Source organism: Narcine bancroftii, chromosome 1 (assembly GCF_036971445.1).
Source record: "Narcine bancroftii isolate sNarBan1 chromosome 1, sNarBan1.hap1, whole genome shotgun sequence".
NCBI lineage: Eukaryota > Metazoa > Chordata > Chondrichthyes > Torpediniformes > Narcinidae > Narcine > Narcine bancroftii.
The window spans coordinates 41,447,645-41,466,132 of NC_091469.1; the positions used below are offsets into that span (position 1 = coordinate 41,447,645).

Genomic DNA, 18,488 nt, shown 5'->3' on the forward strand with positions numbered 1-18,488 from the left:
AGATTATTAGGCTGGAAATTTTTTTTACTGAAAGTAATTAACAAGGACCAAACAGGATTTATTTAAAAAAAAGAACATCGCCAGACAATGTAACTAGGTTGATAAGTTTTCTGTCTTTTGAGATAAACGAGTTAAACTAAAGTGTAACCGTGGCTTTAGATGCAGAAAAGGCATTTGATAAAGTAGAATGGGATTTTCTTTTTAAGACACTTGTTAAATTTGGCTTAGGACAGACATTTATCAATTGGATAAAAGTATTAGCTATTGAACCAAGAGCAAGAGTAGTGACAAATGGTCTAATGTCTGATTCTATTAAATAAACAAGATCAACAAGACAAGGTTGTCCATTATCTCCAGCTCTTTTTGCATTAGTAATTGCAATTGAACTGTTAGTTGAACTAATTACAACAGATTTAGATTTTAAGGGTATTAAATTAGGGGCTATGGAGCATAAAATTAGTTTATTTGCAGATGATGTAATTATGTATTTACCAGATCTGGAAAATTCATTTAAAAAACTACAATACTGAGCAGTCTCAGGATATAAAGATAATTGGGATAAAAGTGAAATTATGCCACTGACTTTTGGTGATTGTATCCAATGTAGGCAAATTTATGAGATTTAAATGGCCTGAACATGGAATAAAATATTTGGGAATTAGAATTGATAACTTGTTAGAGAATCTTTTTAAAATTAATTATGGACCATTGTTTAAGAAAATTGAACAGGATTTTTTAAAATGGGTTGATTTACCAATTACATTAATTGACTGAGTAAATTGTATTAAAATTAATATTTTCCCACAGGTGCAATATTTCTTTCAATCTTTACCTATTGATATTCCTAAAAAGTTTTTTTAAGTATCTAAATAAAATTATAAGGAAATTCTTGTGGAAAGCCAAGATGTTGAAGATTTCTATGCAAAAGGTAACTTGGAGATTTGAATCTGGAGGTTTACAACTTCCAAATTTTGAGTATTATTATAAACCAGCCCAACTATGATTTCTTTCTTCTTTTATTTGAGGAAGGAGAAACAAGTAGCTTGGGTTAATATAGAAATGAATAAAATAGGTGAAAAACAATCTGAAGAATTTTTATATAAATGGAATGAGGTCTTATTAACTGGAGAAACAGACACACAAATATTAAAATATTTGGTCAGAATATGACATAAGGTACATATGTTGATGGGAGTTAAGGGCTATGGATGAGTGAGAATGTTGCTGGTGCAAAATAAATTGATCCCGTTTACACTAATATAAATTTTATTAACTGGTCAATAAAAGGAATAAAATGTAGTTAAGATTGTTATCAAGGCAGATATTTAATGACATTTACTCAATTGAATGCTAAATATGGAATACAAAATAATACAATATTTGGATATTATCAATTAAAGGCTTATCTATGAGAAAAATTAACTACATTCCATTTACTATTGGAAGATGATGAAATAGAAACAATAATATCAAATCCAAATACAAAAAACAGTTTATATCAGTTATGCATTTATTACTTTTGAAGGGAGTAAAGAAGAAAGATTTTCATAAATCTAAACAAAGGTGGAAAATGAACCTGGATATAGATATAAATTGGACACAAATATGTTATGATAGTATGAAAAATACAATAATTGTTAGATATACAATTTCATACATCAATTATAGATTGAAGTTAAATATTTTGGATGTGTTTTCGATGTAAACAGGATTCAGGCACTTTTTTTTCCCCAAAACACTCTACATGGACATGCCCCAAATTGAACTTTTTTTTAGATTAATTTAATAGATTTTCTTCAACAGGTAATAGGTGTTAAGCTCCCGAGAAACCTTATGTTGTTTCTTTTGGAGGATATATCAAGGATTAGCCCAGATTTAAAATTAAATTGGTTTCAAAAAGGATTTTTAAAGATCGCGCTGGCAGTTACCAGGAAATATATAGCTGTTTCATGGAAATTGGACACAGATTTGGTATTAGATAGATGGGATGGTTAAATATAAAATAATATACCTTTGGAAAAGATTACATATAATTTAAAGAACAAATATAATATATTTTTTTGAAAATTTGGTTCTCATATATGCAAAAAAATTGGAGTTACAACTAAGTAATTAAAATATGCTCATTGGTAGAATTTGTTATGAACTTTGTCACTCCCCGGCCTCACCTCAATTCACTTCATTTTATTTTACTTTATTAGATTTTGTTTGTCTAAAATCCTGTCTTTTTATAACACATATATACACACACACACACACACACACATACACATATATATATATATATATATATATACACACACACATACATATGTATATACACACATATATACATACATACATATATATACACACACACACATATATATATATACATACACACACACATATACATATATATATACATACACACACACACACACACACACACACACACACACACACACACATATATATATATATATATATATATAAAATGTCATATATTGCACAGTGGTGTTTTATTTTACTATACATCTCAAATTTGAAAAATATAATTGTAGTTGAACGTATTAGAATAATTGGGTTACAATTTATTAATTAGGTAATATCCAGTATTGTTAAAAAGTTAGTCTGTTCTTTTTCTTTCCTCTTTCATTTCTTTATCTCTTCTTTGGGCTTTTTCTGCATAGGAGGGAGTGAGTGGAAAGGGGGAGAAAATGATAAAAAAAAGCATGTATCGATTTTGATATATAAGAATTTTCTAGTTGTATATACAATTCTGCTACATGTGTGCTAATAATATAAAATTTGGAGGAAAAAAAGAGACTTTTTCCCCCATTCTATTTAGGAGTGTAAGACCTTTTCTGCTAGAAATAAAAACAATTTTGAAGAAAATATTAAAAGTAAAACTCCCATTGTTGGGTAATATTAAAGTGATTAGATGCAAATTAAAATTGACTATGTATCAAATTGAATTTTTACAATTAGTTTTAGCTGTTTCTAGACAGTGCATTGCCATAACTTGGAAATCAAATACAGCTTTAGGAATGGAGAGATGGCATGCTGAATTCTATTCCACTTGAGAAAATAACAATTTGTGTAATAAATATCATTTCTTTTTTAAATATGGAGCCCATACTTATAATGTTTGAAAATTTGAAGGACTTGCCACACTGGTAACCCTTAGCTCTAGTACTATGTGAAGTGAGATTTTTTCTTTTTTTTTAGGTTGGGTGGGGAGGGAAGGAGGAAAAAGGAAACTTTTATACATACACATTATTTTTTCAATTTATTCATTTAATAATTGTAGATGTGGTTTTAAAATTCTTTAAAAATATTTTTAAAAAGAAATTAGTCAGGGATGAGAGACCAGAATGTCCTCAAGGGTTGGTTTGGTTATTAAAATATTTTGAACATGTTTTGTATACTTACTATAACAGGACTTTTTATTTGCAATGCATGGAAAATGAGCATAGGAATCTCACATGCAAAAAAAGCATTTGGAGGAGTTGAATCCGATGTTGTAAATCCAGATTAGCAACATTGCTTTGGGTTAGCAGCTGCAGGTGTTCTCATCTCCTTACAGACATCAATATTAGCTAAAGCCAACCCACCACCTTTGGTGTCCAAATCCCCCATGATCTCTCACACCCTGCTGCCCTACATTCATGCCTTCAACCCCTACCACAACTCCCCCATTCCCCAAGACCCTGTGAGCCCTGACTCACTCTTCCTAAAGAATGAAACTTTTTTTAAAAAAGACATGGCTAATTTTAGCAGGACTTGAAGGGAAATATAAATTGCTAGTTTCCTATCCAGAAATTTTCTCTCTTTCCCTCTATGAGTAAATATTAGATTCCGGGATTCCATGACTTTTTAAAACACAAGTTCTCTGCAGTTTTGTGTCTACCATGAAGCCATGTTTACAAAGATTCCCATTGTGAAATTGTGTTTACATAGCCTATCTTTTTGAATCCATTATTTCAAGTGAATGGAAGCCTCTGGACAGAGCATGTACTCTTATAGCAAACTGGCACGTGCTCCAATGGGACAATTCACAGTGGTTTCAAAAACAGTTGCTTGTTGAAATGTTTTGATTTGTCCTCAGGATACATATGGCACAGACAAGCTTGCAATTCTTACAATTTCTAGATACTCCAAGAAGATGCATAGAAGATTTACTAGGATGTTGCCTGGACTGAAGAACTTAGTTATGGGGAGAGAGAGGATAGTTCTGCATTTCCTTGAGCAAAGAAGGGTCTCAAGAGACTTGACAGATTAGAAGCATGCAGAGGGTAGGTAGTCAAAATATTTTCTCTCATTTAGGGGTATCAAAAACAAAAGGCCACAAGTTTAAGGTAAAACAATATCTTTGAAAGGAATTTGAGAGATACTTTTTTTTAAAAAACACTAACAATGGTTAATAGGTAGAATGTGTTGCTGGAGGAGATGGGAAATAAAAGACAAAGTTCAGATTTTTGTCAGAGTACATACATGACATCACATACAACCCCGAGACTTTTTCATGTTGGCGAGGCAGAATCACCACTTATTGTGAGTGCAAAAAAATGGTACTCAAGAGGATGCGTATACATGAAAATAAATAAAATGTAAACAGAGAAAAATAAATCGATAAAGTGCAAAAGTCATTAAATAAGTCACTGATTTACAATTACTATGAAAGATATTTATATAGACAATTAAATAGGATGTCTTATGTGACCAAATGGGATTAGTGTACATGGGCAAAAGATTGGCATGGACATTCTGGGAAGTGAGGTCCGCCATTGCTTTTTCCCATGGTATGTGCTAGGCCGCGACCAATTTTCTCACGTTGTTTAAAAATTGTCCGCTATTGCAATTTATTTGCTCTCTCTCTCTCTCTCTCCCCGTCCACCATCCCCCCCCCCCCCCCCCCACACTGCGACTTCCCTACAGCAAAGTTTATACCTTCATTTTAATCTTTTCTTCCTTCACGTTCCTGCACTCACACAAAAATTTGGGTAATTTCAATCCCACAAAGCCTGATTGCAACACTGGCATCTGAAGGCACCCTGGATTGCACTAGGGGTTGAGGCAGTCAATCCCTGGCATGAGATGACATCATCTCATGCTGGAATTGATCTGATTTTGCTTTCACTCAAGACACTTTAAAGGCCAATTGGCAGTTAATTCGTGGGATCACTTGCAAGTGTGAAAGTGCTAAAGATGATAAATGCCTTGCCAACCAATTCCACTACTTGTCAAACAGGCTCCCATTCATAAATTGGCTTCCTGCCTAAAGGCGGCTGATTGATTCCACTTCTTGGCAGACAGGAACTAGCTGTCAAAAGCTCCAGGATGCGCATAGCCACACTGAAGACACCAACAAGACCTAGACTTCACAGAACTTCACTCTAACAGCTTTCCTCTCTATGTTAGTATGGATGGCTTTCTGTTTAGGGTGAAAGTCTCATTTACAAGTGTCAAGGCACAGAAGTCATTGTATATTGGGGGTCAGGTTTGTATATGCTACTAATTCATATATCTTAATTATAACATGTACATGTAAAAAGCTAATTGATCCCAACCATTTCCCTGTCTTTGGAAATGTGCAAATACTGACTATAACACTATAATACTGACTATAACACCTTAACAATACTTAACAATACTTTCAAAGAGGTATCCCTTTCATTTATATTCAAGAATTGTCCTTAAATATTGTACCCTTTGCCTGGGTTCTTTGAATGAGCAGCTGTGTTAGCTTAAGGTGTCATTGTCTACCCAAACCTAATATTGCTCATTCCTCCTGGCATGACTCAATAAAATCTGTGTTTTGTATTTGGAGTTCTGCTGAACATTTTGAACCTTGACAGGAAGCACAGCTATAGCACACCCTCTAACCTGATGACATTAACACTGACTTCTCCAGTTTCCAATAGAACCTCACCACTCCCCCAATCTTTCTCAATGTCTCCCATCCTCCAACTCTGTCACTCTTTCTCTCTTCCCTTTTCTCCCTGTCCCCTTTCACAGAGTGAAAATCAATTCTCACTTGACTCTCTCCTGTCCTCTTATCTTATTACATTAACACTTTAGTCTGCACTTCTCCCCATCATTCTTCCATTTTTCCCCACTCTTCTATACTGTTGCTTGACTCTTTTTTAAAAACTCATAACTTGAAAAAGGGCTCAGGTTTGAAACATCGGTAATATATTTTTACCTTTTATAAATGCTGCTAGACTGGCTGAGTTCTTCCAGCATCGCTGTGTTTTTACTACAATCACAGCTTCAGCAGACTCTTGTGCTTCACACTGAAGTTTGCTGAACCATCTTGAACTGCTGTGAACTATATTGTGATTATGCAAGTAGTGGAGTCCGGTACTTTAATCAGTAATGGTGACCAAGAATTGATGATTGTTCAATTTAGGATGCTGTGTGCCTTCATGATGAACATGGAAGTGATTAGGGTGGGTGAAGAAGAAAGGAGCGGCAGAGGGAAAAGTGGAAGTAGATTTGATGACCAAACATCATTAGTAGATCAAAGAATCAGGGATTTGGGGGATCAATAGCTGCAGCCTGGGCTTTTGTGCTACCTCAGAGTGCCAGAGACTCCAATTCAATCCTGACTTTGCATGCTATCCTTGTGGAGTTTATTCATCTTCCCTGTGATTGTGCACCAATTTCCTCCCACATCTCAAAATGTGGCTTTTTCGTTGAACTGGTCACTAATCTGGGGGGGAATTGAAGTGAATCTGGGAGAATTTTTTAAAAATGTTGGATTAGCTGTAAGATGGGTGTTTGATGTAGACTAAATGAGATGAAGGGTTATATTTCTCCATCACTCCATGGTATTGAATTTAGCCTTCTATTGATTTAGGACCTTAAGTTACTGATGACCTTGAGAATGTGAGTCTTAAAGTGACAAAAGTAGAGAAGCAGAGACCACATTCCATTGTGAATTCGGATGATTCAGCAAGACTAAAACTGATTGTGAAGAAAAACAATAACTCCTTATTTGGCAAAGACTAATAACCGTCAGGTAAGGGACACAGCATAGTCTAACGAATCCTAAGAAATATTTTAAGAAACATGTACTAATGTGGAAAAGTCTGTGCGAATGTTCTGGAAAGTTGGAATTTTTTCTGTATAAATATGCAACTTGTGAGCCACACAGCCGACTCCCTTGTGATAAGACTAGCTGTATGTGGCAGTGCTTTTTGCTGTACAGAGTTCTCAAGCTTTGCAAAGTAACAAAGCATGGTAAAATTTATAACCATATTAGTGTTTATTTTTCAAGTGATCTCAGGTTCACTTTAACCACCTTTATTCATTTGTTAGCTACCTTGAAGGTTACAGAGTTAGAGTTATTATCCCAAAATACTCTCCAATGGATAGTATTTATTCCCGAACATTAGATCCAGGACTGCCCTTTATCAATCTACATATTGGCTCAAAATACTCTTGTGAATGAACTTTGTAAATTCTGACCTCCTTAACCCTTTCACATTACCTCCCCGATTAGCTTATTATTTTATTTTGTGTGCTTTTTATTGTTCATTATTTCAGTAAAGGGTTAGCTTCATGACCATTGAAAATAATTTCTTGCATTTAAACATCTGAATGAGGAATTTGAAATCAATAGGTTAAGCAGCCAAAGTTGCTATCTTGACTTGGATCAGAATTTTAGTTGTGATACCTTTAGCTTTACCTCCCCGTTGTCAAGTTGCAGCCGGAAAGTAGTTCTTTGGCAGCCTTTAACTCGGTTTTCATCTTTTATTGATTTAAAGTGCTGGAGATCCACTTTTTCTGTGTACTGTAAAAATAATAGTTATAAAGACATGGCAGCAAATACAGAATAAAGTTATTACTGTGATTTAGTTGAAACCACAGTGAGCAATGCTCTTTCTGTCAGCTGTTTTTCTTTGATTAATTTTGTCATTCATGAAATACAGAAAATATTCAGGAAAATGTGAACTTCCCAACCATTTAAATACTTTTGAAATAATAGTAAATTGTTGAGAAGGCAATGGGAGGAATGGATAGAACAAAGGGGATATCAGTGAAAGGAGAGGGCCAAGTCAAATGGTTGAACAGTGCAGTTAGAGGACAATTTCAATTCTTTGTCTTTTATGTTGTTCATAGCAGAGCTGACAGATTTGAACAACAGGCCAAGCTAGTCTATTGTAATGTGGATGACTTACAGTAGAAATAGCCAGTGCTGATATAAATACAGAAAGCACATTACTTGAAGTTGAAGAAACCTTGAGTCTAAAAGGGTGCAATGTGCCAAGACATAACATTAGGGCTTGTAATGACACTTGTTGGAACAGCGTCAAATGGTGTCAGACTGAGATGAGACAGAGAATTAGAATGGCAGGTGCTCTGTAAAAGAGTTTCTGTGTTGTTTCTCTAATGTAGAGTAAACTACATTCAGAATACTAGATTGAAAAACATAGGAACATAGGAAGTAGAAAGAGGAGTAGGCCAAAAATGGCCCATCGAGCCTGCTCCACCATTCAATAAGATCATGGCTGATCTAATTTATGATCTAACTCCACCTACCTGCCTTCTCCCCATATCCCCTAATTCCTCTATCATGTAAAAATTTATCTAACCAAATTTTAAATATGTTTAATGAAGCAGCCTCAACCATTTCCCTGATTAGAGAATTCCAAACATTCACCATTCTCTGGGAAAAACTATTTTTCCTCATCTCTGTCCTAAATCTACACCCCCGAATCTTGAGACTGTGTCCTCTCGCTTTAGTTTCCCTGGCCAGCTCAAAAAACCTTCCTACATCTATCCTATCCATACCCTTCAGAATCCTATATGTTTCTATAAGATCTCCTCTCATTCTTCTGAACTCGAGCGAATACAATCCTAGATGATTTAATCTTTCATCATAAGTCAACCCCTTCATCCCAGGGATCAACCTAGTAAACCTCCTCTGGACCATCTCCAAAGCCAGTATATCCTTCCTCAAATATGGAGACCAGAACTGGACACAGTACTCCAGGTGCGGTCTCACCAGTACCTTATACAGTTGCAACATTACCTCCCTACTCCTGAATTCAATTCCTCCAGCAATGAAGGCCAACATTCCATTTGCCTTCTTAATAACCTGCTGTACCTGCAACCTGACTTTTTGCAATTCATGCAAAAGCACTCCCAAGACCCTCAGCACAACAGCATGCTGTAGTTTTTCACCCTTTAATATTCAGCTCTTTCATTTTTCTTGCCAAAGTGGATAACCTCACACTTACTAACATTGTACTCCATCTGCCAGACCTTTGCCCACTCTTTGGTGTCATCCGCAAACTTGGCTACACCACATTTTGTCCCCTACTCCAAGTCATCAATGTAAATGATGAACAGTTGTGGGCCTAACACCGACTCCTGCGGCACCCCACTTACCACTCTCTGCCAACCTGAAAAACTCCCACTTATCCCGACTCTCTGCCTCCTGTCAGACAACCAATTTTCAATCCAGGCCAATATACTTCCCGGACTCCACTTTCCTGCAACTTACTGATGAGTGTCTTGTGCGGCACCTTATCAAATGCTTTCTGGAAATTCAAATATACTACATCAACCTGTTCCCCTCTATCCACCGCACCCATTATATCCTCAAAGAATCCTAACAAGTTTGTCAAACAAGATCTTCTCTTTCTAAAACCATGCTGCATCTGCCTGATTGAACCCTTACGTTCCAAAAGTTTCACTATTTCATCTTTAATGACGGCTTCAAGCATTTTTCCAACTACAGACGTCAAGCTAATTGGCCGATAATTTCCAGTCTTCTGCTTAGATCCCTTCTTAAAAAGTGGTGTGACATTTGCTGTCTTCTAGTCTGCTGGGACCTGCCCAGAATCCAAGGAATTTTGGTATATGACCACCAATCCATCAACTATAACTTCTGCCATTTCCTTCAGAACCCTTGGATGCATATCATCAGGACCAGGTGATTTGTCTGGCTTTAGTCCCATTAGTTTCTCCATCACTACTTCCTTTATAACAACTATTTTATCAAGGCCCTCCCCAACATTCACATTCTTAACTCCGCATTTGGGCATGCTCGATGTGTCTTCCACCATGAAGACTGACACAAAATATTTGTTCAATGCCTCGGCCATTTCATCATTTTTTGCTACCAGTTTTCCTTTCTCATCCTCCAAGGGTCCTATGTTAACTCTGGCCACCCTCTTCCGTTTTATATATTTATAAAATTTTTTGCTTTCTGTTTTTATATTTTGTGCCAATTTACTTTCATAATCCTTTTTCCCATTTCTTATTACCCACTTTGTAACCCCTTGTTGTCTCTTAAAGTTATCCCAATCTTCCAGTTTCCCACTGCTCTTTGCAGCTTTGTACACCTGCGCCTTCAATTTTATACTCTCCTTTATTTCCTTTGTTAAGCATGGGTTGATTTATCCCTCCCTTGCTGCCCTTTTCCTGACCGGAATATATTTTTGTTGACCATTACAAAATATTTCTTTGAAAATCTTCCACTGTTCCTCAACTGTTTCATCAATTAGCCTGTGCTCCCAGTCCACTCTGCCCAATTCCTCCCTCATCCTATGGTAGTCACCCCTGTTTAAGCATAATATATTAGTTTTAGATCTAACTATTTCCCCTTCCATCTGAATGAGAAATTCAATCATACTATGATCGCTATTTCCCAGATGGTCTCTGACTATTACATCATTTACTCTACCTATCTCATTGCACAACACTAGATCCAGGAGAGCATTTTCTCTTGTTGGTTCCTTAACATGCTGCTCAAGAAAGCTATCGCGGATGCATTCTATGAAGTCCTCTTCCAGACTCCCATGACCAACCTGATTTTCCCAATCTATGTGGAAGTTAAAGTCCCCCATGACTACTGCTGTATCATTATTACATGCCTCACTTATCTCTCTATTTATTTCCTGTGCCACTAAACTATTGTTATTTGATGGGCGATAGATAACACCCACCAATAATTTTTTTCCCTTTGTTATTCTTTATCTCTACCCAAATGGACTCAACATTATGCTCTTTAGATCTTATATCATCCCTCACTACTGTCTGGAGCTCATCTTTGATTAAGAGTGCAACTCCAACTCCCTTACCATCCTGTCTATCTCTTTGCACCACCTGATACCCTTGAAAGTTTAATTCCCATTTAGGGTCACCTTGCAGCCATGTTTCCTTGATGGCTACTAAATCATAGGCATGGGTACCGATTTGCGCCTCAAGTTCACTAACCTTATTTCTAATACTGCGGCCATTCAGATAAAGTGCCCTTATGCTCTTTGTCCTTTTAATATCTAGTGACTTCTGTAACCTTTTCTTTTGATTTTTCTGCCCACTATTTTTCTTTGTCATTTTCTTAACACTATCATTGACCCGAAAACTCACTGCACCATCTGATTTTTTTTACTTTCTCCTCCCATTTTTCCTATTTTACTTTTCCTGGCCATTACTTTATTTTCCCTACCCTTTTCCCTATCACTCTGGTTCCCATACCCCTGCCAAATTAGTTTAGAAACATAGAAGATAGGAGCAGGAGTAGGTCATTCGCCCATTCGAGCCTGCTCCGCCATTCAACGAGATCATGGCTGATCTTAAAGTTCAGCACCCCGTCCCCGCCCTCTCTCCGTAACCTTTATTAAAGGTTACCCTTATACTGAAGAAATTTATCTAATTCCCTCTTAAATATATTTAATGAACCTGCCTCTACTGCCCTCTGTGACAATGAATTCCACAGATTCACCACCCTCTGGGTAAAGAAATTCCTCCTCATCTCGGTCCTAAATGGTTTGTCTATTATCCTCAAACCATGGCCCCGGGTTCTGGATTTTCCCATCATTGGAAACATCCCATCTGCATCCATTCTGTCCAGTCCTGCCAGAATTTTATATGTCTCTATGAGATCCCCTCTCAATCTTCTAAACTCCAGCGAGTACAATCCCAATTTGCGCAATCTTTCCTCATGAGTCATTCCTGTCATTCCAGGTATCAGCCTGGTGAATCGCCTCTGCACTCCCTCCATTGCAAGAACATCCTTCCTTAGTTAAGGTGACCAAAACTGCACACAATACTCCAGGTGGGGTCTCACCAAGGCCCTGTACAGCTGCAGTAAGGTATCCTTGTTCCTATACTCAAACCCTCTTGATATGAAGGCCAACATACCATTTGCCTTTTTAACCGCCTGCTGTACCTGCATGCTCGCCTTCAGAGACTGATGTACAAGTACCCCTAGATCTCTCTGCACTTCCCCATCTCTTAATCTATTGCCATTCAAATAGTAATCTGCCCTCCGGTTTGTATTACCAAAGTGGATAACCTCACATTTATCCACATTGTAGTGCATTTGCCATGTATCTGCCCAGTCCCTCAATTTATCCAAATCACACTGGAGCTTCCTGACCCCATCTTCCATGCACACAACCCCTCCTAGCTTAGTGTCATCTGCAAATTTGGAGATATTACATCCAATCCCCTCATCCAGATCATTAAAGTAAATTGTGAACAGCTGGGGTCCCAGTACAGATCCCTGTGGCACCCCACTGGTCACCGCCTGCCACTCAGAAAATGAGCCGTTTATCCCAACTCTCTGTCTTCTACCTGCCAGCCAGTTCTCAATCCACATCAATACTTTGCCCCCAATCCCATGAGCCTTGATTTTGGAAGCCAGTCGTTTATGCGGGACCTTATCGAAGGCCTTTTGGAAGTCCAGGTACACCACATCCACTGGCTCTCCCCCATCTATTTTACCTGTCACCATCTCAAAGAATTCCAATAGATTTGTCAAGCACGATTTACCTTTTGTAAATCCATGTTGACTCTGTCCGATCCCTTCTCTGCTAGTCATATGCTCCGCTATTACATCCTTAATAATGGATTCCATCATTTTGCCCACTACTGATGTAAGGCTCACAGGCCGATAATTCCCCGCTTTTTCTCTACCCCCCTTTTTAAATAGTGGGGTAACATTAGCTACCCTCCAATCCATGGGTACTGATCCTGAGTCTATCGAGTTCTGGAAAATAATTCTTAAAGCATCTGCTATCTGAATGGCCACTAAACCTTGCCCCACTGCTGTACCAAACATACTTGCCAAAATGTTGACACCTTTTGGATTTAGGTGCAACCTGTCGCTCTTGTAAAAATCATGCCTTCCCTAAAAGAGATCTCAATGATCCAAGAAGCCAAATCCTTGCCCTGTACACCAGCACCTCAGCCACACATTCATTTTCCTTATCCTTACATTCTTTTCCTCACTTGCATTTGGAACAGGTAGTAATTCCGAGATCATCACCCTAGCGTTCCTATCTTTCAGCTTTCATCCCAGCTCACTGTAATCCCTTTTCATTACCTCCTCCCTTTTCTTGTCAATGTCGTTTTTACCCACATGTACCAAGACATCAGGCTGCTCTCCCTCTCCTCTCAGAATATTTTGGACCCAATTTGTGATATCTCATACCCTTGCACCAGGGGGTATATTTATCTGGCTCACAGAACCTCCTGACTGTACCCCTGACAATGGAGTCCCCAATAACTACTGCATTTCTCCTTTTCCTTTTCTTTTCACCACTCTGCCAGGCTCATTGCCATTGACCTGGTGCCCATGGCCATCTTCTGTCTGGTCATCTCCCTCAACAGAATCCAACACAACATAACTGTTGCTGAGTGGGATAATCACTGGTGTGCTCTCTGTTTTTCTCGCTCTTTTCTTTCCTCCCCTGACGGTTTCCCACTTACCTGACACGGGTTCTGGAGTATTTATTGCCCTGAAAGTTGAGTCGATTAACTCCTAACTCTCCCTTACAAGCCGCAGGTCATCAATCTGCAACTCCATATCCCTAATTCGGTCCCTTAGTAACTGCATCTCGGTACACCTGGTGCAGATGTGGCCATTTGAGAGGGTGGAGGTTACCCATTGTTCCCACATCTGACACCCAGTACAGAGCACTAATCCTATTGGCATGACTCTGCCAAGAGTGCAAATAAATCACTGTTTTTCATTGAAAGACTGGTTTGGTCACTGGATGGTAAGAAGGGAAGAGATGCGATTGTATGAGATAAATACTGTCAGGCGGAACAGAAGAGGATATCAGAGAATCAAAAGGGAACAGTCCCTTCAAAATAGTGAAAACAGAGAGAAGGGGTGTATGAAATAGGTTGGCAGAAACGGTGAACAATAAATCATCTGCTGAATGGGTCGCCTGTGGAGTAGAAGGTGAGATTGAGAGAACTCTGTCCTCTCTCTGAACAAGAGGAGAGAGTGGGGCAAGAGTGATGATGGGAAAAATAGATGTGATGCAGTTTAGAGCACTCAATTTGACAGAAGAGAAACCAAAGTTCAGAAAGAAGGAAGACATTTCAGAGGTGGTTGTGGAACATTTCATCATCAGATCAAATGTAATGGAGTCTGAGGTTCAGGGAGAATGGATGTATTCTTTACAAAAGGGAGGTGAGAGGAAATATAGTCAAGATAGCTGTGGGTTCATTGGCTTGCAATGATTGTCTGCAGGTAGTTCATCTCCTTAAATAGAAAGTGCAAGGAAGAGTCAGAGTTGGGTGGATATCAGTTGGAAAAGTAATTGTATTTTCAAGTCCTATTAGATGTTAGACAATGTAACTGATAAAGTACCAGAAAGAGAGTGGGTAAAGTACCAAAAGGGTCCAAGCACGACTGAAACAAATACTGTTTCACATATCCAACAAGAAAATAAGCAAAGTTTTGGCCCATGTGAGTGCCCAAAGCTACACCTTTGGAAATGAAGGAGAAGTAGTCCAATGTGAGACGACAGGTTCAGCCAAGCAAATAAACACATGGATAGATGGCAAATAGTTGAGCCTACATTCAGGGAAAGAGGATCCTCAGACTATCTTAATGTAGAATAGTGGTGTTGAGGTACAAAATATATTTTTGATTTTGTTAGGGGTAGTGGAGGTAGAAACCAAAATATATGCATCAAATTGTTTCCAATAAACCCAATAAAGTCAGGGGATATTTTTGGCTACAGAATGTGGTTAAAAATTAAAATGTGCCACCACATATAACAGTTTTCAAAAAAACTAGCATGAGTGCATTTAAGGGCAAGTTGGATAAATGCATCAAGGAGAAGGAAATCCATCATGGTGATAAGAGGAGGTGTAGAAATGTGGGAGGTGGTTAAGTAAATACCCAGTAAAAACACACCAAAATACTGGAGGAACTCAGCTGGTATTTCTGCATTTGTAGAAGACAAAGATATATTGCCAACGTTTAGGGCCTGAGCCCTTCTTCAAGGAATAAGCAAAGAATAAGCAGAATGAGCAAAACACAGGAAATCTGAATAGAAACAGTGGTGGCTGGGGGAGGAGTCCAGACCCACACAGATCTTAATAAGGGGAGAGGTGAGAATTGATTGACTGTGTGAAAGAAAACAGGGAAAAGGGAGAGAGACAGAGCTGGGGAAGTATCGAAAGCCAGAGAAGTCAATATTAATGCCATCTGATTGGATGGCATTAATATGTCAAAGGTGCAGTTTATGATGGAAAGAGCACAAATCTTCTGGAAAAATGAGATAATTTGTTTCACTAAAAATCTCCTTTGTTACCAAAAATCTAAAACTCTCAATTCAGTTTTGGTTTTCCCATTCCTTTCTTTGATTAATGTTGACTGAAATTAATTTGTTAGGCTCTGAATTGTCTTGTTTGCAGATGTAAGAACAATCAATAATGCCAAGTTTAGCTTCAACACAATCTTTTGGTCCACTGACAACACTACCGTTGTTGGCTGAACAACTGAAAAAGAGGAGTCAAAGTACAGTATGAAGATTGAGAACTGGTTGGGTAGTGCCAGAACAACAATCTTGCTCTCAATGCCACCAACAACCAAAGAGCTTATTGTTGATTTTATCAAGAGGAGGCCAAAGGACAAAGACTTGTGCACATTGACATAATGGAGGTGGAGAAGATTAGAATCTTCAAGTCCATATTTCAGAAGATCCCTCCTGGAGCCAGCATATTGAGGCAAATAAAGAAGGCACGATAGTGTGTAAGAAGTCTGAGGAAATTTGACGTGTCGTCAAATATTCTATCAAACTTCCACAGGTGCATTGTGAAAAGGTATACTGATTGGTGGCATCACAGTCTGCTTTAGTAGTTTAAGTGGCCAGGTGGAGAAGGTAGCCAATATCGACAAGTCCATCACTGACTCCAACCTCTATGCATTGAAGGCATCAATGTGAAGTGCTGCCTCAAAATAGCAGCTAACATCACAAAGAACCCCATCAGCCTTGTCACAACCTTTTTTCTGTTACCTTCAGAAGAGTGAAGACCAGCACCTCTTGGTTTAAGAACAGTTTCTTTCCAAATGCTATCAGGCTCATGAACTCATCATGGATGCTCCAACACCATTTTAAAGACTGTCTGCAGCATTGTAATGCTACTTTTTTTTCTTGTACTATGGCAACTGTGAATATCTTTTTGTACTTATCTCTTTTTAATTAATTTATTGCATTCTATTATAGTTGTTCTTTTTCTTTATGAAGTATGTGTTTTAGCTGTAGCAAGCAAGAATGACTGTGTAAAATGTATATGACAATAAACTCGTGTCTCTCTACATTGTAGAATTTAAAGTAAATTAAATCTGATTATTTTCATACTTTTCTGTTTTAAGTTGCAACATAATGAAATCATTGGAACTTGTAAATTTGTGCAGGAATTCAATCTGTATAGGAAGATTGTTGACGATTTCATGCAGCCACCTCGCCTGCAAAGCAGGCAGAATGGTCCATTTTTGCTTGATGTCTGAAGCAAGTCTGCTTCTCTTTCTTGTTTTGTTAGTGATATTGCATTAATAGTGCCTTTTTGTGTGCCTCTGAAGGGCAAACAAAGGAAAATATTTGGTGTTATTTATGTTCATCACAACAAATACAATCTTGACTTGATAGGCCAGGGGTTAATTGGCAACAGTTCTTATCAGGCAAGCCCATACTGACATGGGGGGGGGGGGGGGGGTGGTTTAAAGACCAACTAATTAGAGTCTAGGATCAGCATGTTCCAGTGCAAAGAAGGGATAAATTGGTCCAGGTAAGATCACCTTGGATGATGAGAGGTCATTAATTTAATCAAGAACCACAAAAAAAACAGAGGCATATACAAGGTTCAGGAACCTACAATCAGACAGGCACCTGGAAGAATAAATATATTACAGGAAAAAGCTCAAGCAAGGTATTAAGGGGCAATGCCATGCCTTTGGCAGGCAGGATTAAAGAAATCCCAAGGCATTTCATATTTACATTAAAAGGAGAAGATGGAACCATTCAAGGACAAAGGAGGACATTTATGCTTGGAGTCAGAAGATGTAGGTGAGAAACTAAATTAGTACATTGCTTCAGTGTTTACCAAGGAGAAGAGCATGGAGAGTGATAAGGAGATCATGTGAAGAATTTTTTTTTTATGTATCAGGACAGTTTGAGATTAAAAAAGAGATTGTGTTGGGTCTTTTCAGGAGATTTAAGGTGGACATCAGCTGGACCTGATGGAATGTATCCCCAGTTATTGAAAAAGCCAAGTGAACAGATTAACCAAGAAAATCTGCAGATGCTGCCGTCTAGTGCAGTACACAAAAGTGCTGGAGAAACTCAGCAGATCACGCAGCATCCATAGGAAGTAAATTGTCATCAACATTTTTAGGTCTGAGCTCTTTGTCAAGAATCTGGAAAAACAGATAGATGGCTGAATAAAAAAGGTGGGAAGAGGAAGGGTTGGAAGGAGGGGGAAGAGATTGCTGGGAACTTGACAAAGATCTTTACAGCCACACTCATGACAGGAGAGGTACCAGAGAACTGGAGATTACCTGCTGTACTTTTGTTTAAGAAGGATAATCCAGGATATTATTTGTCAGAATGACTTAACCTTAATACACTGCCAAGTGAAAAAGAGAGAACCTATTTCATATTGACATCTAAAACACAATTCTGTAGAAATTAAATCTTTTTAATTTTGTGTTAAGTATAACTGATATTGTACTAATTTACATCTTACATTAATAATTTTAGTCATATTATCTTTACATAACATTATCCAATCATCTTGATCTATTGTTCTACATAAATCATTTTCCCACTTTAATTTTGATTTATGAATATCCAATTTAGGCCTTTTCCTTTGAGGTAATTTATATATTTCTGAAATAAATTTATTAATACCTCCTTTAGTAAGTAAAATTTCAAACTCAGATTGTCTGGGCAATCTTAAACTTTAACCTAATTTATCAATTAAGAAAGCTTTAACTTGACAAAGATCTTTGCAGCCACATTCATAACAGGAGAGGTCCCAGAGAACTGGAGATTGCCTTCCGTACCTTTGTTTAAGAAAAAAGGTTAATCCAGGAAATTATACGTCAGTAAGATTCACATGAATCTGCTTCACTATTGTACGTAGAGGAACCGACTCGGGTCGTTGTAATACTGGATCTCCTGTTAGGGAATGAGATAGGTCAGGTGTCTGAGATTAATGTTGGAGAACAAATTGGGTCTAGT

The 18,488-nt window shown here is 37.8% G+C and overlaps 1 protein-coding gene across 2 annotated transcripts in view; it reads right to left on the reverse strand.

Annotated features, from left to right (window-relative positions):
* The window catches only part of LOC138757437 (signal-transducing adaptor protein 1-like), a 93,906-nt gene that overhangs the window by 53,300 nt on the left and 22,118 nt on the right, over positions 1-18,488 (reverse strand). Inside the window, exon 3 of one of the 2 annotated variants that reach the window (XM_069924715.1) lies at positions 7,664-7,780. The exons of the other annotated variant lie outside the window; for it this stretch is intronic. Within the exon in view, the coding sequence (XP_069780816.1) occupies positions 7,664-7,780 (117 nt within the window). The remainder of the gene's footprint in view (positions 1-7,663; positions 7,781-18,488) is intronic. 2 annotated transcript variants of the gene reach the window in all.